The 24,767-nt window shown below is 43.3% G+C and overlaps 1 protein-coding gene across 3 annotated transcripts in view; it reads left to right on the top strand.

The window, feature by feature from the left end:
* LOC139531820 (TGF-beta receptor type-1-like) overlaps nucleotides 1–24,767 on the top strand; it is a 63,671-nt gene that overhangs the window by 26,404 nt on the left and 12,500 nt on the right. For 2 of the 3 annotated variants that reach the window (XM_071328691.1, XM_071328693.1), the window contains exons 2-6: nucleotides 4,700–4,948; nucleotides 11,526–11,771; nucleotides 13,436–13,666; nucleotides 14,645–14,812; nucleotides 24,270–24,426. In XM_071328691.1, coding sequence (XP_071184792.1) covers nucleotides 4,700–4,948; nucleotides 11,526–11,771; nucleotides 13,436–13,666; nucleotides 14,645–14,812; nucleotides 24,270–24,426 — 1,051 coding nt within the window. The remainder of the gene's footprint in view (nucleotides 1–4,699; nucleotides 4,949–11,525; nucleotides 11,772–13,435; nucleotides 13,667–14,644; nucleotides 14,813–24,269; nucleotides 24,427–24,767) is intronic. The other variant, XM_071328692.1, reaches the window with a different exon arrangement.

Genomic DNA, 24,767 nt, shown 5'->3' on the forward strand with positions numbered 1-24,767 from the left:
TGATCACCAAAATATATTAATTTTTCCACTAACCTTCTCAGAATTCTTCCGATGACAGTCCTGTAACATCATATTACAACATACATATAGAGTTTGTTCGAAAATGTGCATATTTAGCCACAAAAAACAGTGGTTATACAATGAGAATAGTAGCAAAACTGGCCTGAAAATGTCGGGCGCTATCTTTGAGAGTGATCTAGTCTAATCGATAGCTAATCATAAACTTGACTAAAAAATACAGGGTTGACAGGAATCGAAAGACAAATTAGTTCTTAATGCAATCGCTGACTTACATTTCTAAAATGATCCTTACTGTGCAATACCGGGTCCGCCAAGCGAAGCTACACATAACAAAATGGCGATATATGCGTTTAAAATTTTTCAACAGAACAGCGATTTATCATCATAAATAGTTCTTACTGTGAGCTGTTCTTCCATCAGTATCTTGGGCAATGTATCCTTTCTTGGGTCTAATCTTCTTTTGGTCGAAAGATGTCTTCTTGTCCGTCGAAATGCCCACTAACGTTCGACCGGGACCCCGAAACGTGCCCGGCGCTTCAAAGTGCATCACAAAGCAATGCCTCAAAATCGCACTAAACGGATATAAATTGCTATAAAACGGTTTAAATTAACTACCTTATGATGTTTTTAACACTTATAACGAGTAAAAACATGACCGGCGATATATAAGTGGCTAAACCAACGCTTGGAAAGAGAGCCAGTCCGACGACCATCTTGCGTCAGGCGCAGCAGGAAAAGAACGGTACATCCGGTCTTTTCTGTTTTATACGGGCCCTGATTGCGCAATCGACTCCATTAATTGTCACCTCTTACTGACATCTAGAGGAAGGCATGGGCAGTGTTTGTATCCTCATAGGATTTACAGGGACTTTAAAACTGACCTGGGACCAGAGGCCAAAATTTCTGGAATCTCACTCCATATCAGGAAAAGTGCTGTAGAATGAGTTCTGTTTCACTCAGAGACATAATTCAAACGGCTATAGAAACTAGAGAGTGTTTTCTATCCAATAATAACAATAATATGCATATTGTACGAGCAAGAAATGAGTATGAGGCAGTTTAATTTGGATACGATAAATGCTAACGTTGAAACAGCACCCCCTATATTGAGAAAAGGTTAAAACTCTAACTGTGGAAAAAGTCAAGGGGTGTGAATACTTTCTGAAGGCTCTGTATCTGGTCCTTGCCCTTATTACCCTGATCCTGCTCCCTCTGGGTGTTTTTTTAATCTGCCTGGGACTGCTTCTACACCACCTTTTCTAGGTGTGTGTGTGTGATTTTTATTATTTTTTAATTTTATTCATTATTTATTTTATTACTATTTTTTAAATGTTTCATATATAACCATGACCCAATTGGGATTAGAGGTAGACATGGAACAGTTTGTATGCCTTGGAGAGTGTTTGGTGTGTGTGGTTGGGTGTATTTTTTGAGTTGTTAGATCACTGTGAGAGCTTTGTTTACGCTCCTTCTGTCCTCCAGGTCCGCTCCCCTAAATTAGGAAATAATTCCAATCGTGCCTATTTTGTTGAGCTGTTTTACCGGGTAGACTTTGTTTACTTGATGTAGAGCAAACATCAGGGGGTTGGAGAAAGCGAGAAAGGACATTTGTTTTTTTCCCCCTATACATTTTATGACACCTAACAAATGGTGCTTTGCCACAGACTAAATAAATTACCTGCTTCTTCAGTGCCAGCTACTCCTCCCCTGTTCCCTGGTTAAATTAGTTGCTTTCTGTGCTATCTAAGGATGAATTCCTTATGCCTGCCATTTACTTGTGTGTGTCTGTCTGCTGTTGTGTCATATCTGAGGAATGATGGAAAGAGGAGCAGATTGAATCCGCCGGCTGTTGGACAACTGCTCTGCTCTCCTGGCAACGGCTCTCATCTTTTGCTATCTAGGCCTATCTTCTCTCACTCTTTCTGTCCTTCTCCCTACCTCCTTTTTTTTTTATCGCCGTCTCTCTCTGCTGAAGGAAACCACAGATCTAATCAGACTCATCCTGCCTTACTCATGCCCCCTGTGTGCCAGCCTCGGTGCCCACTGCCCAAGTACCTCCCAACTACAAAGGAATTGAATGTTCCCATGTATAAAGGGACGCTCAGCAGCCTAAAGAGACTTTTTCCCCTCATGTTCTCTCTCCTTTGATAACTAACTGATATGAAAAGATGGGATGAGGGAACAGTACAGTGGGTGAACCGGATGGGTGATTCGTATTAGAATTCTGCTTTCACCTGTTGATGGAAACCACTGTGGGATTATGACAGCTCTCATACTGAACAGCTACTTTTGTTTTCTCACTACTGAACTTAGTTGAATGCATTGACTGTAATTCACTCTGGATGAGAGCGTCTGCCACTACCCCTAGATTCACTTTTGTACTGGTCTGAGATCAGATGAGACACTGGAAAAGTATTGTTCCATTCACAGACGTGTTTATTTAGTCTAGTCGCTGCGTGCGTGTCTGTCTGATTAATTTTCCCATGCCAAGCAAGCAGTGAGTCGCACTCTCCACATCCAAAATAGGACCAGACTGTGACCGAGACAACTACGGGCGGCTGGTGGCACCTTAAATGGGGAGGACGGGCTCATAGTAATGGCTGGAACTGAATAAATGAAATGTGTTTGATACCGTTCCATTCACTCCATTTCAGCCATTATGAGCTGTCCTCCCCTCAGCAGCTTCCTGTGGTCCCAACCCTGACTATCTGGTTCTCTCGCGTTCTCTCTTGGTCTGCCACGCCATTCCAGCTGTGCCGGCAGACACTGAAACATGACCGACTTGTCTCAAAATCGTTTAATCTCTTCCCTAGGTTTCTCTTCTCCTCAATGGTCACTGATGGGCGAAATGATTGAAACTTAGATTTCCACAATAGTAATTTTGTATGCCACGTTGGTGCAGATCAGTGCTGTTTTGACTTTATAACAACATTTCTCATTCTTGGAAGCTTTTCATGTCTAATGGGCTCTAGAGTTGAGGTGTCTTTGCCATGACAAAGGGCCGTACACATGGCAACCTTCCAAAGACACACAGACAGTCACACCATCCACCTCCTCCCCTGAGGCCAAGCAGTATTATTAAGGTGGAGGTATGGAGACCGTCTAGACACTTGAGATATGCTCCGCTGCCATAATAGTTGTCTGGGTTTTGAGTGACTAGTTGTTTAGAGTAAACTGTGAAGGGCAGGCACCAGGGTTATGGGAGGGACAGACTCACTCCTCTCTAGGTTATTCACAAAATAATTTAGGTTGCGCGCGCTTTCTCGGTCTCTCTCTTCTACTTTGTTTCTAGCGCTCTCTCTTTCACTCACTCTCTCAAGTTGTCCTTTTAGTTGCCCTTTCTGTCCCCCCCTTTCCCCCCTGCCTGAGTAGCCTTTCCTCACACTCGGTTGTCATTACACACACCTAAACAGAGGTTAGGGCTTGGCGTCTGTCGGCCTTGATGTTTGACTCCCAGGTGGGGAGTGTGTGCGTGAGCCAGGTGCCATAGCGAGCGTGTGTTTATTGGGAAGCTAGGGGCCAAAAGCCACACTGAAGTAGCCTAGTCAGCTATAGATACCCTACCCCCAGACCTGCCAATGGAGCCACCACCACCAACCAGCCTTGTAAGCATAGAAAGGCACCTCGCGTAACGACTGTCTATCTGTTCAGTAAATAATTTATCCCCAATGTCTAGTAGTGGTCTGACGGTTTAGACTGGCCATGCATGCTGTCTGTATGTCTGACCTAGTTCAGCATCTATCTATCTGAATCCCTCAAATGGTTAGAAAGCTTTGAACTGACAGGCATCCGTGCTGAGTTTAAAGAGCAATTTGTCTGTATCGACAGGTATAAATGAGGGCTGCAAAGTGAAAACAGATTTCAATTCCCAAAGTCTCATTTTGAAGTTGGAACTGCTACAGGTCTCAGTCAGAGTGATAGGCCTAGGCTGCTCAAACCTGCTCCAAGTTATACGCACTCAGCCATAGCAACACAACCATACCATTAGACTAAACCTTTGGCGTAGAGGTAGAGGGAGAAGGAAGTGTAATAGAGATGGAAAAGGAGAAGAGGAAGAGAATAAATAGAGAAAGAAAGAAGTGTAACCATAGTGAGGGAGAGGTAGCCTGGATAGAGAAATGGAGAGGGAGAAGCAACTTAAACTGACCCAGCTAGGTTCATAGTAAATCTGTAGGTCTAAACCAGCACAAAGCTCTTGGTGGTTGTTGTGAGAAGGTGAAAGTCTGGCACGTTCGCTCTTGACAATGTCTCACGTTTCATCTGCAAGTGTTCTGGCTGCAAACGGGCTGAGCAGGAAGGAAGCTGACTAAGGGGACGTGAGACTACGGGTGGTTAGGTGGATCACATCACCTCAGAGTGGGCTAGCGTTGTTTTGACGTGTTGTTGACTTGTTGTTTTTGATTAGTGTAGCAGACAGCATTGAGGTTTTTCTGTGCTGCATTGTAACTACTTATTTATTGCTTTTATGTTAACTGCTACACACACACACACACACACACACACACACAGTGAAATTGCGCTCTTGTATTGTAGCATGCACTCTCTTCAGTTCCTTTTGTGGGGAAGAAAATAAGTGGTAATCTCTCCTTTGTCCTCATGTTCCCTCCCCACTCTCTCTTTCTTTCTACCTGAATCTCTGTTCCCTCTCTCTCCTTTCTCTCATCCCACCCTCTTATAGCCTTGCAGTGTTACTGCCAGCGATGTCTCAACTCCACGTGCATCACGGATGGCCTGTGCTTCGTGTCCGTCAAGAAGTCTGGCAGCAGCATCACCGCCGAGAGCAGCATGTGTGTCCCAGAGAACGAGCTGATTCCGCGTGACCGCCCCTTCATCTGCGCACCCTCCACCAAGGACGACACTGGCATCTACCCCATGTGCTGCGCCACCGACTGGTGCAACAAGAACCCCGACCTCAGCGTCTTCCCAGGTCCGTCCCTTGTGTGTCTGTCTGCGTGTGTCTCATAAATGCACACAGTAAACTAACAACCCAAGCCTTTGCATTTATAAGGGCTAGACTGTAGGCCTCAGGGTTATTTATACATGGACTGTTCTACTGTACTGTGGAGTACTATCTAGGGTCCTCAAATTCAAATCTGGACCGCAAAGTAGAGCTGGGCGATATGGCAAAAAAAATCCACATCGAGATAAGTTTCCCAAATTGACGTGAAAACTAGAACGTTAAGTTTCTAACGTTAATATGCACCATAAAAAAAAAAACAATCCTTTTAAAATTGTAGACCTTAACATGAAATGCTTGCAAGCCCTACCAACAATGCAGTTTTAAGAAAATAGACTTCAATATTAAAACTTATAATTACAGTTAAATATTTGCTACATCCGCTAAAGTAAAAATTAAAAAAAACTACAAATAACAAGAAGCTATATCCAGGGGTACCTGTACCGAGTCCCAAAAAATATATATATATATTTTTTTTAAATGCACCTTTATTTAACCAGGTAAGCTAGTTGAGAACAAGTTCTCATTTACAACTGCGACCTGGCCAAGATAAAGCAAAGCAGTGCGACAAAAAACAACAACACAGAGTTACACATGGAATAAACAACCGTACAGTCAATAACACAATAGAAAAGAGTCTATATACAGTGTGTGCAAATGGTGTGAGGAGGTAGGCAATAAATAGGCCATAGTAGCGAAGTAATTACAATTTAGCAAATTAACACTGGAGTGATAAATGTTGTGATTTTGGATGGTGAGATGGCTAGCAACAATGACTAAAAGCTGCCATGTGGGGAATCGTAGGTGGCTCGTTTCAGCTAACTTTATCTTGTTCTTGATAACATGTCTGGTTTTAACTGTTACATCTATGCTAATATGGTAAAAATTCAGTAGCTAGCTAACCATCAACTGTAACAATGTATTTGAAAGACAAGTGCACATTTTGTTTTCAGTAAACATTGGAGACTAAATTTGGTTTACATGTTGTCAGCAATCTAAGCCAACTCTGTCTGTTTTGCCCCATAGTTCCGCACGTGTTGGTTTTGATGCTAAACAACCAACCTGACTATGGGATAATGGATGGGATAATGGAGAGTGAATGTAATTATTTCTTCATCTTGCTAGATAGCGTGGCAAAGCATTTTGTGTTGTGTGCACTGTGCCCCATTTAGTTTCATATGAAATGTGTATAACTGCCTGGCTCAGTTAGCTAGCTAGCTAAGTAATGAGCAGTTGCACATTTATTAAACTGAACCTAACAAAACAATTCTTCTTTAAGCACAAAACTCTTTAGCTAGATTTAAAATAATTATATAAAGACTTGTAATTATGCATCTTTATTGTTTTATTTAGAACCATTCTAATGAAAAGGGGGTGGATTATGTTGGGGGAAGTGCCCTCTTTTCCCCCTTCGTTTTACTCCCCCACGTGGAGGTTTGTGCTCTCTGATTGGCTCAAAGTCAAGTTCTTGGCCACTGACAAGCATTGCGAAGTAGAAACGGCAGGGTTGTTGGTACCCGTTCAGTACACAGCAGGGAAGTCTCTTGCTCTAGCAAGAGAAAGCACAGGAGGCTGTTCCAAGTACCTATCGACAGTCGTCAGATTTCTCGGTCTGTCTGTACCATTGAATGAATCACCCAATCTCTCAACGTCATCGAACACACACACACACACACACACACACAAAATCTTCAGTCCTAATTATGTTGTTACCTTGCCAATCCTAAATAGCCTTACCCATCAGTTATAAAACACATCATTACGACTGCCCTCTGTGCACAGAAATCATAGAATTAGGACAGAAATAACTGTCTGAGAATGCCATGTAGGTAGAGGAGAGGATTTTAACAACCCAAAACCCTGTTTTTAAAGGATTGACCTAGGTTAACCTATACCCATCTTGCTACACTAAGCATTTTGCTCTGGCATAGCTTTCTGTATAGAAATTAAAACATTTATATGCAACAGATGGTTGCCCACGCAGTGTAGTGGCCCTGTTTTTGGCAAAATGTCGATTTTTCTCCAAACTTCAACAATTCTCTGTCGCCGTACAAAGTAAGCCCACCTCTGCCCTTTTAAGTGTTGGCTGAAAGCCTTGGACCAGAGAATGCGCAGCTCCAGGACTTTAATGAACAACTTTAGCGCACCCCACACTTGACCCTTTTCGTTTGATTATTTTCCTAGCTACCCCTGTGACGTTTACAAAATGAACCGCTCATAGTGTGTCATTGCAGGAGCACTGTCTGCCCCTTTTTAAATATTTTTTTATATGTTGCTGGTTTTCTAACTATTAGAGAGGAGATTGAGTGGCCAACACAGTAGGAGCCTTTCAGATACAGTCTTGTGGTCAAAACAACATATTTTACTGTGGCCTTCAGGCCAGAACAGCTTCTCTTCCATCACTATTGATACAGCTAGAGCCTTGAGCCCCAGTGATTCATCCTATAGGCATGTGACTATACTGTACGTACTGTATCGACGTATGAAAGCGTATTAACCAGTGACTTGAAGACATTGGTGACACGGGCATATTCTGAGCCATGCTATTCCTTCTGTCATCGCTTTCATATATTTGATGCTTTTCGAGGAAAAGGACCAAAGAGCCAAGACTGTAATGGTCAGACGTTTTTGAAAAGGTTGTTGGGGAACACTGGTGTGTGGGTATTCTGTTTTTAATGTACTTATAGGGTTATCCATACATGTATAATCCAGCACTTGGGTAAACTAATGGGTGTACATCCAACATTAGGCTCACTTCATGTCAACTAAAAGGCCCATTCGCCCACTCTATCCTGGACCCCTTTTCACACACAGCTGGTTTGAAATTCTCTTAGGTCCAATTCAGACATTTTTAACAATTAAGTACCATACTGTTATTTTTTTGCAATTAAAATGGTGAAGAATAAACAAATTAGTGATGCACCGATATGAAATTTTTGGACGATACCGATATCCGCTGTGTACTACTCCCTTCACAGAACAGCTCAAACTGGCTCTAACCAGAATAGCAAGAGGGGGAGGCCCCGGTGCACAACTGAGCAAGAGGACAAGTACGTTAGTGTCTAGTTTGAGAAACAGACACCTCACAAGTCCTCAATTGGCAGCTTCATTAAATAGTACTCGCAAAACACCAGTCTCAACGTCAACAGCGAAGAGGCGACTCCGGGATTTTGGCCTTCTAGGTAGAGTTCCTCTGGCCAGTGTCTGTGTTAATTTTCCCATTTTAAGCTTTTATTTTTATTGGCCAGTCTGAGATATGGCTTTTTCTTTGCAACTCTGCCTAGAAGGCCAACATCCTGGAGTCGCCTCTTCACTGTTGAGACTGGTGTTTTTGCGGGTACTATTTAATGAAGCTGCCAGTTGAGGAATTGTGAGGCATCTGTATTTCAGGCTAGACACTCTAATACTTGTCCTCATGCTCAGTTGTGCACCAGGGCCTCCCACTCCTCTTTCTATTCTGGTTAGAGCCAGTTTGCACTGTTCTGTGAAGGGAGTAGTACACAGCGTTGTACTAGTTCTTCAGTTTCTTGGAAATTTAACGCATGGAATAGCCTTAATTTCTCAGAACAAGAATAGACTGATGTGTTTCAGAAGAAAGTACTTTGTTTCTAGCCATTTTGAGCCCGTAATCGAACCCACAAATGCTGATGCTCCAGATACTCAACTAGTCTAAAGAAGGCCAGTTTTATTGCTTCTTTAATCAGGACAACAGTTTTCAGCTGTGCTAACATAATTGCAAAAGGGTTTTCTAATGATCAATTAGCCTTTTAAAATTATCTTGGATTAGCTAAGACAATGTGCCATTGGAACACAGGAGTGATGCTTGCTGATAATGGGCCTCTGTACCCTTAGGTAGATATTCCATTAAAAATAAGTTGTTTCCAGCTACAATAGTCATTTACAACATTAACAATGTCTACACTGTATTTCTGATCAATTATATGTTATTTTAATGGACAAAAAATGAGCTTTTCTTTCAAAAACAAGGACATTTCTAAGCAACCCCAAAGTTTTGAGTGTGTGTGTATATATATACCCGAAAACGTGATTTCTCTGTGTACATACATACATACATACATACATACATACATACATACATACATACAGTGGGGAGAACAAGTATTTGATACACTGCCGATTTTGCAGGTTTTCCTACTTACAAAGCATGTAGAGGTCTGTAATTTGTCATAGGTACACTTCAACTGTGAGAGACGGAATCTAAAACAAAAATCCAGAAAATCACATTGTATGATTTTTAAGTAATTAATTTGCATTTTATTGCATGACATAAGTATTTGATCACCTACCAACCAGTAAGAATTCCGGCTCCCACAGTTTTTCTTTAAGAAGCCCTCCTGTTCGCCACTCATTACCTGTATTAACTGCACCTGTTTGAACTCGTTACCTGTATAAAAGACACCTGTCCACACACTCAATCAAACAGACTCCAACCTCTCCACAATGGCCAAGACCAGAGAGCTGTGTAAGGACATCAGGGATAAAATTGTAGACCTGCACAAGGCTGGGATGGGCTACAGGACAATAGGCAAGCAGCTTGGTGAGAAGGCAACAACTGTTGGCGCAATTATTAGAAAATTGAAGAAAAGGGCCTCCCGGGTGGCGCAGTGGTCTAGGGCACTGCATCACAGTGCTAGCTGCGCCACCAGAGTCTCTGGGTTCGCGCCCAGGCTCTGTCGCAGCCGGCCGCGACCGGGAGGTCCGTGGGGCGACGCACAATTGGCATAGCGTCGTCCACGTTAGGGAGGGTTTGGCCGGTAGGGATTTCCTTGTCTCATCGCGCTCCAGCGACTCCTGTGGCGGGCCGGGCGCAGTGCGCGCTAACCAAGGGGGCCAGGTACACGGTGTTTCCTCCGACACATTGGTGCGGCTGGCTTCCGGGTTGGAGGCGCGCTGTGTTAAGAAGCAGTGCGGCTTGGTTAGGTTGTGCTTCAGAGGACGCATGGCTTTCGACCTTCGTCTCTCCCGAGCCCGTACGGGAGTTGTAGCGATGAGACAAGATAGTAATTACTAGCGATTGGATACCACGAAAATTGGGGAGAAAATGGGATAAAATGTATTTTATTTTATTATTTTTTTAAATGAAGAAATTCAAGATGACGGTCAATCACCCTCGGTCTGGGGATCCATGCAAGATCTCACCTCGTGGGGCAACAATGATCATGAGGAAGGTGAGGGATCAGCCCAGAACTACACGGCAGGACCTGGTCAATGACCTGAAGAGAGCTGGGACCACAGTCTCAAAGAAAACCATTAGTAACACACTACGCCGTCATGGATTAAAATCCTGCAGCGCACGCAAGGTCCCCCTGCTCAAGCCAGCGCATGTCCAGGCCCGTCTGAAGTTTGCCAATGACCATCTGGATGATCCAGAGGAGGAATGGGAGAAAGTCATGTGGTCTGATGAGACAAAAATAGAGCCTTTTGGTCTAAACTCCACTCGCTGTGTTTGGACGAAGAAGGATGAGTACAACCCCAAGAACACCATCCCAACCGTGAAGCATGGAGGTGGAAACATCATTCTTTGGGGGTGCTTTTCTGCAAAGGGGACAGGCCAACTGCACCGTATTGAGGGGAGGATGGATGGGGCCATGTATCGCGAGATCTTGGCCAACAACCTCCTTCCTTCAGTAAGAGCATTGAAGATCAGTCGTGGCTGGGTCTTCCAGCATGACAACGACCCGAAACACACAGCCAGGGCAACTAAGGAGTGGCTCCGTAAGAAGCATCTCAAGGTCCTGGAGTGGCCTAGCCAGTCTCCAGACCTGAACCCAATAGAAAATCTTTGGAGGGAGCTGAAAGTCCGTATTGCCCAGCGACAGCCCCGAAACCTGAAGTATCTGGAGAAGGTCTGTATGGAGGAGTGGGCCAAAATCCATGCTGCAGTGTGTGCAAACCTGGTCAAGAACTACAGGAAACATATGATCTCTGTAATTGCAAACAAAGGTTTCTGCACCAAATATTAAGTTCTGCTTTTCTGATGTATCAAATAATTATGCCATGCAATAAAATGCAAGTTAATTACTAAACTCATACAATGTGATTTTCTGGATTTTTGTTTTAGATTCCGTCTCTCACAGTTGAAGTGTACCTATGATAAAAATGACAGACCTCTACATGCTTTGTAAGTAGGAAAACCTGCAAAATCGGCAGTGTATCAAATACTTGTTCTCCCCACTGTACATACATACATGCATACATGCATACATACATACATACATACATATAACACACACACACGGAGAGAGAGAAATCACGTTTTTGGCTGTACTGGACCTTTTTAAATAGTTATTAATTTAGATGGAACAATTGTAAAGAATGTCGATAGTTACCAAAGTGAATTAACAAACTCCTATTGATTGTGAACAAAATTCTAATTATTAAAAGAACTGTGTGAATTTGTGCCCGTGGACATCTTTTTCTCTTCGTCCAACCAGAGATGAGCCTAAAACCAAACCCAACACAGTCAAAAGAAAAGCGGCTGTATCTAGCTCCTCTTTTAACCCCTTCTTTTCCCTCCTCCCTGTAGTGCCGACGGTGAAGCCGGTTCACCTGGGGCCTGTGGCGCTGGCAGCGGTCATCGCGGGGCCTGTGTGCGTGCTGTGCTTCGTGCTGATGCTGGTCTTCTACATCTGCCACAGCCGTGCGGGCGTCCACCACCGCGTACCCAACGAGGAGGACCCCTCCATGAACCACCCCTTCCTCAACGTGGGCTCCACCCTCCAAGACCTCATCTACGACATGACCACCTCTGGCTCCGGCTCTGGTGGGTTAGGTAGCCATGGGGTGAGGGGGTGGGATGTGTGTGTGTGTGTGACTGTGTTGGAGGGGTCTCTGCTCATGCAGGACTGCTCATGTTTTGTTATATTATTTAATCAAAAAAAAAAATCTATTTGTTTGTTTTAGTATTAATAGATCCTTTTGGTGTGTGCCTTATCTGCTCCGATGTGGCTACTCGTGTTGCGTTGCTTCTTTGTTTGGCTGTGAGTGTGCAATTGAATGAGCGTGCGACTGTTCAGTGCACGAGCTTACCAGCATGCGTCTTGGTGTGCCTGTGTGAATAACTGAGTGTGTGTGTAGCTACAGAACAGTGCTTAGAGACACACTCCGCTGTGAGACGATGGGGGAGATCGAGCCAGGGAGAAGTGACTCCCGCCCTCAGTGAGTGTGTAGTGAAGGCAGCCGTTATCTTATCGGTCCATCTCTAGCTCAGATGAGCTCAGCCTTAACTGTGGTGTAATGGAAGCGGTGCGGCCCGTGGCTCTATTGACAGCCGCTCTCAACCCCAGACGCCAGCCGGGAGACGTGGTGAGAGAACTGGCACGCGGAAACCTTGTCTTCTTGTTCCGACCAGCAATTAACAGCTCACTATCAGGACTGGCAGAGAAATCCACACCTCTAGGATACCTGGATTTGATTCAGAATCAACTTCTTGGGACTTTTTGCGCGAAAATGTGAATAGATTTTTGGTTATGATTTATAGGATTTTCCATTCTAGGACAAAGTTGATTTGTACTTTCTGCAAGATATCAAAACTGGAGGACCAGCTAAGTCCACAGTCTAACTGAATTTGACAAACCTGTCAGTGTCTCCTTTTTTCCGGCTTTTAGAGTGGATTTTTCATTTTCGGAATGGGATCTTAAATTACCCAGCTTAATGTTTTGCTCTTTGTCGAAGCAGGTGAATAAATCCACAGTCTGCCTGAATTAAGTACACACAGACAAAAAAGATGAGGAGCACGGCACAGACGAAAGACTTTCAAAAGTACGATTTAGGGGCCTACTATAGTCATGGAAAAACCAAGGCATTCAGTCCACTCATGCAGCATGTAGACTAAAATATTATTTTGCAGGACGTCACGGCACACATCTAGTGAACATCAGACCCTGCTAGGATCATAGTGACCCCATCTGTCTCCTCCCTGCACTCCTCCCTGCATCTGTCTCCTCCCTGCTCTCCTCTCTCCTCATACAGCTAGCTAGCCCACCACAACCTACGCTCCGTTTGGCTTCTAATGGCCCTGACCTCCGCAGCCTCTACAGCCTGGCTATTTCTGCTGCTGCTAGTACCTGCGGCTTTCAACTTCTCAACCCCTCCCTGCAGGCCCCACAGTAAATAGCTGACTGTCCAGCTGGTGAAATTAAAGAGAGCGATAGATATATTTACCCAGGAGCACAACTCTGGCCTGTTTGTGACGGTTTCAGTTTCAATATGTTTAAGGTTTAAAAAAATAAAATGCATTTGCTGAATATTGTCCGAAAAGCCACAGCACAGACAATTAGCCAATCACTTTTTACACTGAAGTTAGTTCCAGGTCATTTTCATGACGTCGTCTTTTGGATTGCTTTCTTCTTAAGCAGCGGTTGTTACTATGTACATTGCTAGTGAGTGACCAGTCCCGTTTTGTAGCGCATTTCTAAACCATCTTCTTCCTCCCAGGTCTGCCACTGCTGGTTCAGAGGACCATAGCCCGGACCATCATCCTCCAGGAGAGCATCGGGAAGGGCCGCTTCGGTGAGGTGTGGCGGGGGAAGTGGCGAGACGAGGAGGTGGCGGTCAAGATCTTCTCGTCCCGTGAGGAGCGCTCGTGGTTCCGCGAGGCTGAGATCTACCAGACAGTCATGCTGCGTCACGAGAACATCCTGGGCTTCATCGCTGCCGACAACAAAGGTACGACCAATCACAGCTCACCTCTAAAGAGTAGAACCACTTTTGTAGGGGTGCGTTTTTATAGATTTTTCTTGCTGGACCTTACGATTCGTAATGCCCCTCTATTAGTGTTTAGGATAAGGTAGAGGCTGGTGTGGGCTTGTAACGGTTTGATACTCATGAGAAGGGTCACTCCAGCATATTTGGAGGAAGTCTAGTGATCTCAGTGCAGAAACCCTGCTAGAGAGCCAGGGGTAGGTGTGTGTGTGTTTCTAGAGTCGGGGCGGTGGTTGTGCTCAGTCCAGCTGCTCTGAGCTCTCTGGCCATCTGGATGTAACATTACATTGCTCTGAGGAGAACCAACTCACTGTGTTCATTAACCTCTGTCTCTCTCCCTCTCTCTCTGTCTTTCTCTCTCTGTCTTTCTCTCTCTGTCTCTCTGTCTTTCTCTCTCTGTCTCTCTGTCTTTCTCTCTCTGTCTCTCTGTCTTTCTCTCTCTGTCTCTCTGTCTTTCTCTCTCTGTCTTTCTCTGTCTGTCTGTCTCTGTCTGTCTGTCTGTCTGTCTGTCTGTCTGTCTGTCTCTGTCTGTCTCTGTCTGTCTCTGTCTGTCTGTCTCTGTCTGTCTGTCTCTGTCTGTCTGTCTCTGTCTGTCTGTCTCTGTCTGTCTGTCTGTCTCTGTCTGTCTTTCTCTCTGTCTCTCTCTCTGTCTCTCTCGCTCTGTCTCTCTCGCTCTGTCTCTCTCGCTCTGTCTTTCTGTCTCTCGCTCTGTCTTTCTGTCTCTCTCTCTCGCTCTGTCTCTCTCGCTCTGTCTTTCTGTCTCTCTCTCTCGCTCTGTCTCTCTGTCTCTCTCGCTCTGTCTTTCTCACCCTCGGTCGCTCGGTCTTTCTCGGTCTGTCTGTTTCTTTGTTTTTCTCTCCATCACTCATCTTACTCTACTTTATCTCTCTGTACCTGTATCCCTCTCCTCTCCCTCTTTCTGTTCCCCCCTTCTCTTTCCAGATAATGGGACATGGACCCAGCTGTGGCTGGTATCAGACTACCATGAGCATGGCTCTTTGTTTGACTACCTGAACCGCTACACCGTCACCGTGGAGGGCATGATCAAACTTTCCCTGTCCACTGCCAGCGGCCTGGCCCACCTCCACATGGAGATCGTTGGCACGCAAGGTGAGTGACAGCTATGTTGACCAATCACAGTCAATCAGTGACTGGTGACAGCAACACCCACCAATCAGCGACTGAGGACTTTACTTTTTGTCAAGAGATGGGAGTCGGAACATTTGCCTTTTGGCTTCACGTAGAATAGTAATGTGTTACAAACTGTGTGTAACATAGACACCAAATGACATGCATACAATACTTCATACGTATATCTGTACTCTAATCATAATGTTCACACATTAGTTTGTATCATGGACATAGAAAGGGAAACTTGGAAGTTCGACTATGATGACAAGCAGGTCTGCTCCCCACCGTAGGGAAACCCCACTCTATATCTGTAAATAGATGTTTAATCATCCCTGTCGGGCCTCTGTAGTTGATCTCCTGATTGCACGCTACCTACCTAGTAATTATTCCCTATTCTTCCCCTGTGTCTCCCTCTCTGGGTCCCACACAGACTATGATATATTGCACTATACACTACCGGTCAAAAGTTTTAGAACACCTACTCATTCAAGGGATTTTCTTTAATTTTACTATTTTCTACATTGTAGAATAATAGTGAAAAGATCAAACTATGAAATAACACATATGGAATCATGTAGTAACCAAAAAAGTGATAACTTCTTATGGCTGGGTGGCAGTATTGAGTAGCTTGGATGAAAAGGTGGCCAGAGTAAACTGCCTGCTACTCAGGCTCAGAGGCTAAGATATGCATATTATTAGTAGATTTGGATAGAAAACACTGAAGTTTCTAAAACTGTTTGAATGATGTCTGTGAGTATAACAGAACTCATATGGCAGGCAAAAACCTGAGAAAGAAATCCAACCAGGAAGTGGGAAATCTGAGGTTTGTAGGTTTGCCTATCCAATATACAGTGGGATTTTGGGCATACTAAGGCTTCCACTAGATGTCAAGTCTTTAGAACCTTGTTTGATGCTTCTACTGTGAAGAATGAGGGAAGGAGAGCTCTGAGTCAGGTGTCTGACACGAGCTTAACATGCGCGCTCACGTGAGAGCGACCTGCTTTCCATTGCATTTCTGAAGACAAAGGAATTCTCCGGTTGAAACATTATTGAAGATTTATTGAAGATTTATGTTAAAAACATCTTAAAGATTGATTCTATACATCGTTTGACATGTTTCTACGAACTGTAATGGAATTGTTTGACTTTTCGTCTGACCTGCGCGTCATTAATGTGGATTACTGGACTGAACGCGCGAACAAAATGAAGGTATTTGGACATAAATGATGGACTATATCAAACAAAACAAACATTTATTGTCGAACTGGGATTCCTGGGAGAGCATTCTGATGAAGATCATCAAAGGTAAGTGAATATTTGTAATGCTATTTCTGACTTCTGTTGACTCCAAAACATGGCGGATATCTTTATGGCTTATTTGGGCTCTGAGCGCTGTACTCAGATTATAGCATGGTGTGCTTTAAAAAAAAAAATCTGACACAGCGGTTGCATTAAGGAGAAGTTTATCTAAAGTTCCATGTAAAACACCTGTATCTTTTATCAATGTTTATTATGAGTATTTCTGTAAATTGATGTGGCTCTCTGCAAAATCACCAGATGTTTTGGAGGCAAAACATTACTGAACATAACGTGCCAATGTAAACTAAGATCTTTGGATATAAATATGAACTTTATCGAACAATACATATATGTATTGTGTAACATGAAGTCCTGTGAGTGTCATCTGATGAAGATCATCAACGGTTATTGATTAATTTTATCTCTATTTCTGCTTTTTGTGACTCCTCTCTTTGGCTGGAAAATGGTTGGGTTTTTCTGTGACTGGCTGCAGACCTAACATAATCGTTTGGTGTGCTTTCGTCAGTCTTTTTGAAATCGGACACTGTGGTGGGATTAACAACAAGTTTATCTATAAAATGGTGTAAAATACTTGTATGACTGAGGAATTTTAATTATGAGATTTCGGTTGTTTTGAATTTGGCGCCCTGCACTTTCACTGGCTGTTGTCATATCGATCCCGTTATTAACGGGGACTCAGCCGTAAGAAGGTAAACAAATCAAAATATTTTATATTTGAGATTCTTCAAATAGCCACCCTTTTACCTTGGTGACAGCTTTGCACACTCTTGGCAATCTCTCAACCAGCTTCACCTGGAATGCTTTTCAAGGAGTTCCCACATATGCTGAGCACTTGTTTGGCTGTTTTTCCTTCACTCCGCGGTCCGGCTCATCCCAAACCATCTCAAATGGGTTGAGGTCGGGTGATTGTGGAGGCCAGGTCACCTGATGTAGCACTCCATCACTCTCCTTCTTGGTCAAATAGCCCTTACACAGCCTGGAGATGTGTTGGGTCATTGTTCTGTTGAAAAACAAATGATAGTCCCAATAAGCCCAAACCAGATGGGATGGCATATCGCTGCAGAATGTTGTGGTAGCCATGCTGGTTAAGTATGCCTTGAATTCTAAATAAATTACTGACAGTGTCACCAGCAAAGCACCCCCACACCATAACACCTGCTCCTCAATGCTTTACGGTTGCAAATACACATGCGGAGATCATCCGTTCACCCACACGGCGTCTCACAAAAACACGGCGGTTGGAACAAAAAATCTCCTAATTTGGACTCCAGACAAAAGGACACATTTCCACCGGTCTAATGTCTATTGCTCGTGTTTCTTGGCCCAAGCAAGTCTCTTCTTATTATTGGTGTCCTTTAGTAGTGGTTTCTTTGCAGCAATTCGACCATGAAGGCCTGATTCACGCGGTCTCTGAACAGTTGATGTTGAGATGTGTCTGTTACTTGAACCCTGTGAAGCATTTATTTGGGCTGCAATTTCTGAGGTTGGTAACTCTGAACTTATCCTCTGCAGCGGTCCTCATGAGAGCCAGTTTCATCATAGTGCTTGTTCTTGCCATAATATGGACGTGGTCTTTTACCAAATAAAAGATAGCCCTATATACCACCCCTACCGTGTCACAATACAACTGATTTGTCTCAAACGCATTAAAAGGGAACGAAATTCCACAAATGTACTTTTAAGAAGGCACACCGGTGACTATCTCATGAAGCTGGTTGAGAGAGCTTTGCACAATTTGCATTGTCACGGCAAAGGGTGGCTACTTTGTAGAATCTCACAAAAATATATTTAGATTGGTTTAACACTTTTTTGGTTACTACATGATTCCATACGTGTTATTTCATAGTTTTCATGTCTAAACTATTATTCTACTGTGTAGAAAATAGTAAAAAATCAAGAAAAACCCTTGAATGAGTAGGTGTTCTAAAGCTTTTGACCGTTAGTGGGTGTATATATACAGTTGAAGTTGGAAGTTTACATACACCTTAGCCATTTAAACTCCGTTTAAAAATAAAAAAAATACTGTTCCTGAAATTGAATCCTAGTAAAGATTTCCTGTCTTAGGTCAGTTAGGATCACCACTTTATTTTAAGAATGTGAAATGTCAGAATAATAGTAGTGATTTATTTAAGCTTTTATTTTATTTTATCACATTCCCAGTGGGTCAGAAGTTTACATGCACTCAATTAGTATTTGGTAGCATTGCCTTTTAAATTGTTTAACTTGGGACAAACGTTTCGGGTAGCCTTCCACAAGCTTCCCACAATAAGTTGGGTGAATTTTGTCCCATTCCGCCTGACAGAGCTGGTGTAACGGAGTCAGGTTTGTAGGATCCTTGCTCACACACGCTTTTTCAGTTCTGCCCACAAATTTTCTATGGGATTGAGGTCAGGGCTTTGTGATGGCCACTCCAATACCTTGACTTTGTTGTCCTTAAGCCATGTTGCCACACCTTTGGAAGTATGCTTGGGGTCATTGTCCATTTGGAAGACCCATTTGCGACCAAGCTTTAACTTCTCTGGGATAGGTGGCAGTATTTTCACGTCTGGATGAAAAGCGTGTCCAAAGTAAACTGCCTGCTACTCAGGCCCAGAACCTAAGATATGCATATTATTAGTAGATTTGGATAGAAAACACTCTGAAGTTTCTAAAACTGTTTGAAATATGTCTGTGAGTATAACAGAACTTACTTGGCAGGCAAAACCCAGAGGACAAACCATTCAGAATCTTTTTTTTTTTTTTTTAGGTCACGCTCTTTTCAATGGGGTTTCATTGGGAATCCAGATCTCTAAGGGACCTTCTTGCAGTTCCTATCGCTTCCACTGGATGTCAACAGTCTTTAGAAATTAGTTGAGGTTTTTGCTTTGAGAAATGAAGACACACTGTTCAGAATGAGGGTAGAAGGAAGTGTACTCTTTGTTAGAGGTGCGTGACCTGAAAGCTAGCTACACTTTGTTTTCCTCCGGTATTGATAAGTGAAATGATCTGTCTTCAATTTTATCGATTATTTATGTAAAAAAATACCTAAAGTTGTATTACAAAAGTAGTTTGAAATGTTTGGACAAAGCTTACAGGTAACATTTGAGATATTTTGTAGTCACGTTGCGCAAGTTGGAACCAGTGTTTTTCTGGATCAAACGCCCCAAATAAATGGACATTTTGGATATATATCGACAGAATTAATCGAACAAAAGGACCATTTGTGATGTATATGGGACATATTGGAGTGCCAACAGAAGAAGCTCGTCAAAGGTAAGGCATGAATTATATCTTTATTTCTTCGTTTTGTGTCGCGCCTGGAGAGTTGAAATATGATGGTCTGTGTTTGCTTGGGTGCTGTCCTCAGATAATAGCATTGTTTGCTTTCGCCGTAAAGCATTTTTGAAATCTTACACGTTGGCTGGATTCGCAACAAGTGTATCTTTAATTTGGTATACTGAATGTGTGATTTTCATAAGTTTAATTTTTATAGTAATTTATTTGAATTTGGCTCTCTGCACGCTAGCGTCCCACATATCCCAGAGAGGTTAACTTATTATGGCTGCAGTCCCGTTAACGGGATCGATATGACAACAGCCAGTCGAAGTGCAGAGCGCCACATTCAAAAAACAGAAATCTCATAATTAAAATTCCTCAGACATTCGTGTGTCTTATATCATTTTAAAGGTAATCTTGTTGTTAATCCCACCAAAGTGTCCGATTTCAAATAGGCTTTTCAGCGAAAGCACTATAAACGATTATGTTCGGTCACCACAAAACCACAATAACCACAGCCATTTTTTCCAGCGAAAGATAGCTTCACAAAAACCAGAATAGAGATCAAATTAATCACTAACCTTCGATTATTTTCAACAGATGACACTCATAGGACTTCATGTTATACAATACATGCATGTTTTGTTTGATTAAGTTCATATTTATATCAAAATATCTGAGTTTACATTGAGGCGTTAGATTCACTAGTTTCAAAAACCTCAAGTGACTTTGCATAGCCACATCGTTTCAACATAAATATAAATGATAATACAAGTAATACACATAGAATTATAGATATACCTCTTCTTAATGCAACCGCTGTGTCAGATTTCAAAAAAACTTTACGGAAATACAGTGGGGAGAACAAGTATTTGATACACTGCCGATTTTGCAGGTTTTCCTACTTACAAAGCATGTAGAGGTCTGTAATTTTTATCATAGGTACACTTCAACTGTGAGAGACGGAATTTAAAACAAAAATCCAGAAAATCACATTGTATGATTTTTAAGTAATTAATTCGCATTTTATTGCATGACATAAGTATTTGATCACCTACCAACCAGTAAGAATTCCGGCTCTCACAGACCTGTTAGTTTTTCTTTAAGAAGCCCTCCTGTTCTCCACTCATTACCTGTATTAACTGCACCTGTTTGAACTCGTTACCTGTATAAAAGACACCTGTCCACCCACTCAATCAAACAGACTCCAACCTCTCCACAATGGCCAAGACCAGAGAGCTGTGTAAGGACATCAGGGATAAAATTGTAGACCTGCACAAGGCTGGGATGGGCTACAGGACAATAGGTAAGCAGCTTGGTGAGAAGGCAACAACTGTTGGCGCAATTATTAGAAAATGGAAGAAGTTCAAGATGACGGTCAATCACCCTCGGTCTGGGGCTCCATGCAAGATCTCACCTCGTGGGGCATCAATGATCATGAGGAAGGTGAGGGATCAGCCCAGAACTACACGGCAGGACCTGGTTAATGACCTGAAGAGAGCTGGGACCACAGTCTCAAAGAAAACCATTAGTAACACACTACGCCGTCATGGATTAAAATCCTGCAGCGCACGCAAGGTCCCCCTGTTCAAGCCAGCGCATGTCCAGGCCCGTCTGAAGTTTGCCAATGACCATCTGGATGATCCAGAGGAGGAATTGGAGAAGGTCATGTGGTCTGATGAAACAAAAATAGAGCTTTTTGGTCTAAACTCCACTCGCCGTGTTTGGAGGAAGAAGAAGGATTAGTACAACCCCAAGAACACCATCCTAACCGTGAAGCTTGGAGGTGGAAACATCATTCTTTGGGGATGCTTTTCTGCAAAGGGGACAGGATGACTGCACCGTATTGAGGGGAGGATGGATGGGGCCATGCATCGCGAGATCTTGGCCAACAACCTCCTTCCCTCAGTAAGAGCATTGAAGATAGGTCGTGGCTGGGTCTTCCAGCATGACAACGACCCGAAACACACAGTCAGGGCAACTAAGGAGTGGCTCCGTAAGAAGCATCTCAAGGTCCTGGAGTGGCCTAGCCAGTCTCCAGACCTGAACCCAATAGAAAATCTTTGGAGGGAGCTGAAAGTCCGTATTGCCCAGCGACAGCCCCGAAACCTGAAGGATCTGGAGAAGGTCTGTATGGAGGATTGGGCCAAAATCCCTGCTGCAGTGTGTGCAAACCTGGTCAAGAACTACAGGAAACGTATGATCTCTGTAATTGCAAACAAAGGTTTCTGTACCAAATATTAAGTTCTGCTTTTCTGATGTATCAAATACTTATGTCATGCAATAAAATGCAAATTAATTACTTAAAAATCATACAATGTGATTTTCTGGATTTTTGTTTTAGATTCCGTCTCTCACAGTTGAAGTGTACCTGTGATAAAAATTACAGACCTCTACATGCTTTGTAAGTAGGAAAACCTGCAAAATCGGCAGTGTATCAAATACTTGTTCTCCCCACTGTATAAACCATGCAATAATCTGAGTCGGAGCTCAGATGATTAGCCACCATGTTGGACTCAACAGAAACCAGAAAATAAATGATAAATGTTTCCTTACCTTTGATGAATTCATCAGAATGCAGTCCTAGGAATCCCAGGTCCACAATAAATGCTTGATTTGTTCGTTCATGTCCGTTATTTATGTCAAATTAGCTACTTTCGAATTGTTTACCAAATACCCTAACCAAAGTCTCAAAGCGCGACCACTATAACGTGACGAAATGTCCAAACGTTCCGTTACAGTCAAACGATGTACTGAATCAATCTTTAGAATGTTGTTAACATACATCTTGAATAACGTTCCAACCGGGGAATTAAATCGACTTCAATTGAGAGATGGAACGGAGCTGCCTCTCACGTGAACGCGCGTGTTGAATGCATGGTCACCTCATGGCAGTGGTGAATCATTCCTGTCTCCTTCGAATCCCCTTCAAATTAGAGTCATCAGACTAAGTTCTATTGACTGTTGACATCTAGTGGAAGCCGTAGGAAGTGAAAACCCATCCATATCTCTCTTTATATTCAATAAGAGCTTGGTTGAAAATATGGCACCCCTGTTAATCTCACAGACTTAATTCAAACAGTTTTAGAAACTTTAGAGTTTTCTATCCAATACTAATAATAATATGCATATATTAGCAACTGAGACTGAGGAGCTGGCCGTTTACAATGGGCACCTTTCATCCAAGCTACTCAATACTGCCCCTTCAGCCATAAGAAGTTAACTTCCTGACTAATGTCTTGAGATGTTGCTTCCATATATCCACATAATTTCCCTTCCTCATTATGCCATCTATTTTGTGAAGTGCACCAGTCCCTCCTGCAGCAAAGCACCCCACAACATGATGCTGTCACCCCCGTTCTTCACAGTTGGGATGGTCTTCTTCGGCTTGCAAGCCTCCCCCTTTTTCCTCCAATCATAATGAGGGTCATTATGGCCAAACAGTTCTATTTTTGTTTCATCAGACCAGAGGACATTTTCTCAAAAAAGTACGATCTTTGTCCCCATGTGCAGTTGCAAACTGTAGTCTGGCTTTTTTATGGCAGTTTTGGAGCAGTGGCATCTTCCTTGCTGAGCGGCCTTTCAGGTTGTGTCAATATAGGACTCGTTTTACTGTGGCTATAGATACTTTTGTACCTGTTTCCTCCAGCATCTTCACAAGGTCCTTTGCTGCGGTTCTGGGATTGATTTGCACTTTTCGCACCAAAGTATGTTAATCTCTAGGAGACAGAACGCGTCTCCTTCCTGAGCGGTATGATGGCTGCGTGGTCCCATGATGTTTATACTTGGATACTAAAGTGTGTACAGATGAACGTGGTACCTTCAGGTGTTTGTAAATTGCTCTCAAGGATGAACCAGACTTGTGGAGGTGTACAATTATTTTTCTGAGGTCTTGGCTGATTTTTCCCATTATGTCAAGCAAAGAGGCACCGAGTTTGAAGTTAGGCCTTGAAATACGTCCGCAGGTACACCTCCAATTGACTCAGGCTAATTGACATAATTTATCAGAAGCTTCTAAAGCCATGACATAATTTTCTGGAATTTTCCAAGCTGTTTAAAGGCACAGTCAACTTAGTGTATGTAAACTTCTGACCCACTGGAATTGTGATACAGTGAATGATAAGTGAAATGATCTGTCTGTAAACAATTGTTGGAAAAATTGTACAAATTAGATGTTATAACCGACTTGCCAAAACTATAGTTTGTTAACAAGAAATTTGTGGAGTGGTTGAAAAACAAGTTTTAATGACACCAACCTAGGTGTATGTAAACTTCTGACTTCAACTGTACCATATACAGGACCTTATTATGGGTCTATTTTCTTATCTGAAGATGCAGGATATGCAAATGCAAAGAATGTGCTTTCAGCTGTCCAGTTTTTTCAGATTAGTACGGATACAAGGAGTAAGGAGAGGATACAAGGAGTAAGGAGAGGAGACCACTTAAGACTATTGAGATGCACTACATGTCAAATACGATCATGTAGGCACCAGCGGGGACAGGCAGGCTTTTTATCTTTTCAGTGTTTCTCCCCTCACTGTCTGACCTTTGCATCAGTGAGCGCTCAATCTAATTTCTCTCTCTTTTTTGTCCCCTCTGTCGCTCTCTCTCTTCTCTCTCGCTTTCCTTCCCTCTCTTTTTCTCTCCTCTTCCCTTCCTTCCCCCTCTCTTTCTCTCCTCTTCCCACCCTCGCATCTCTCTTCTTCCCTCTCTCTCTCTCTGTCCTCCTCCCACCCTCTTCTCTTTTCCCACCTTCTCTCTTTTCCCACCTTCTCTCTTTTCCCACCTTCTCTCTTTTCCCACCCTCTCTCTTTTCCCACCCTCTCTCTTCTCCTCTCTCTCTTCTCCCCTCCAATTCCAGGGAAGCCGGCCATCGCCCACAGGGACCTGAAATCTAAGAACATCCTGGTGAAGAAGAGCGGGACGTGCTGCATCGCTGACCTGGGCCTGGCCGTGCGCCATGACTCCGCCACTGACACCATCGACATCGCCCCCAACCACAGAGTAGGAACCAAAAGGTAACTGGACTCCCCATTTGGGCTCCGCTGCCCTCTTATGCCTGTTATTTGGACTGGCAATGTGATATGACTGAGCCGCCATGCAGGCTCTTTGATGTGGTTAGTGGTGACTTCAAACTACTCCCCCCTCGACGATGGAACGGGAATCAAAAGGTAACAGGAACCCTTTGGCGGCCATTCTGGCTCCACAAGCTGTCATTGGCTGTAATGATGAGGTGGAGGTGCCTTTTAAACTGTTCGTCCATTCTGGCTCCAGAGTGCTGCCAAGCCCCCACCCACAGTGTGAAACTCAAAGGTAAGTGGAGTCCCCAGGGGCGGCCTCTTTCGAGTCGTCATTCATA

This window comes from Salvelinus alpinus, chromosome 10 (genome assembly GCF_045679555.1).
Source record: "Salvelinus alpinus chromosome 10, SLU_Salpinus.1, whole genome shotgun sequence".
Lineage (NCBI taxonomy): Eukaryota > Metazoa > Chordata > Actinopteri > Salmoniformes > Salmonidae > Salvelinus > Salvelinus alpinus.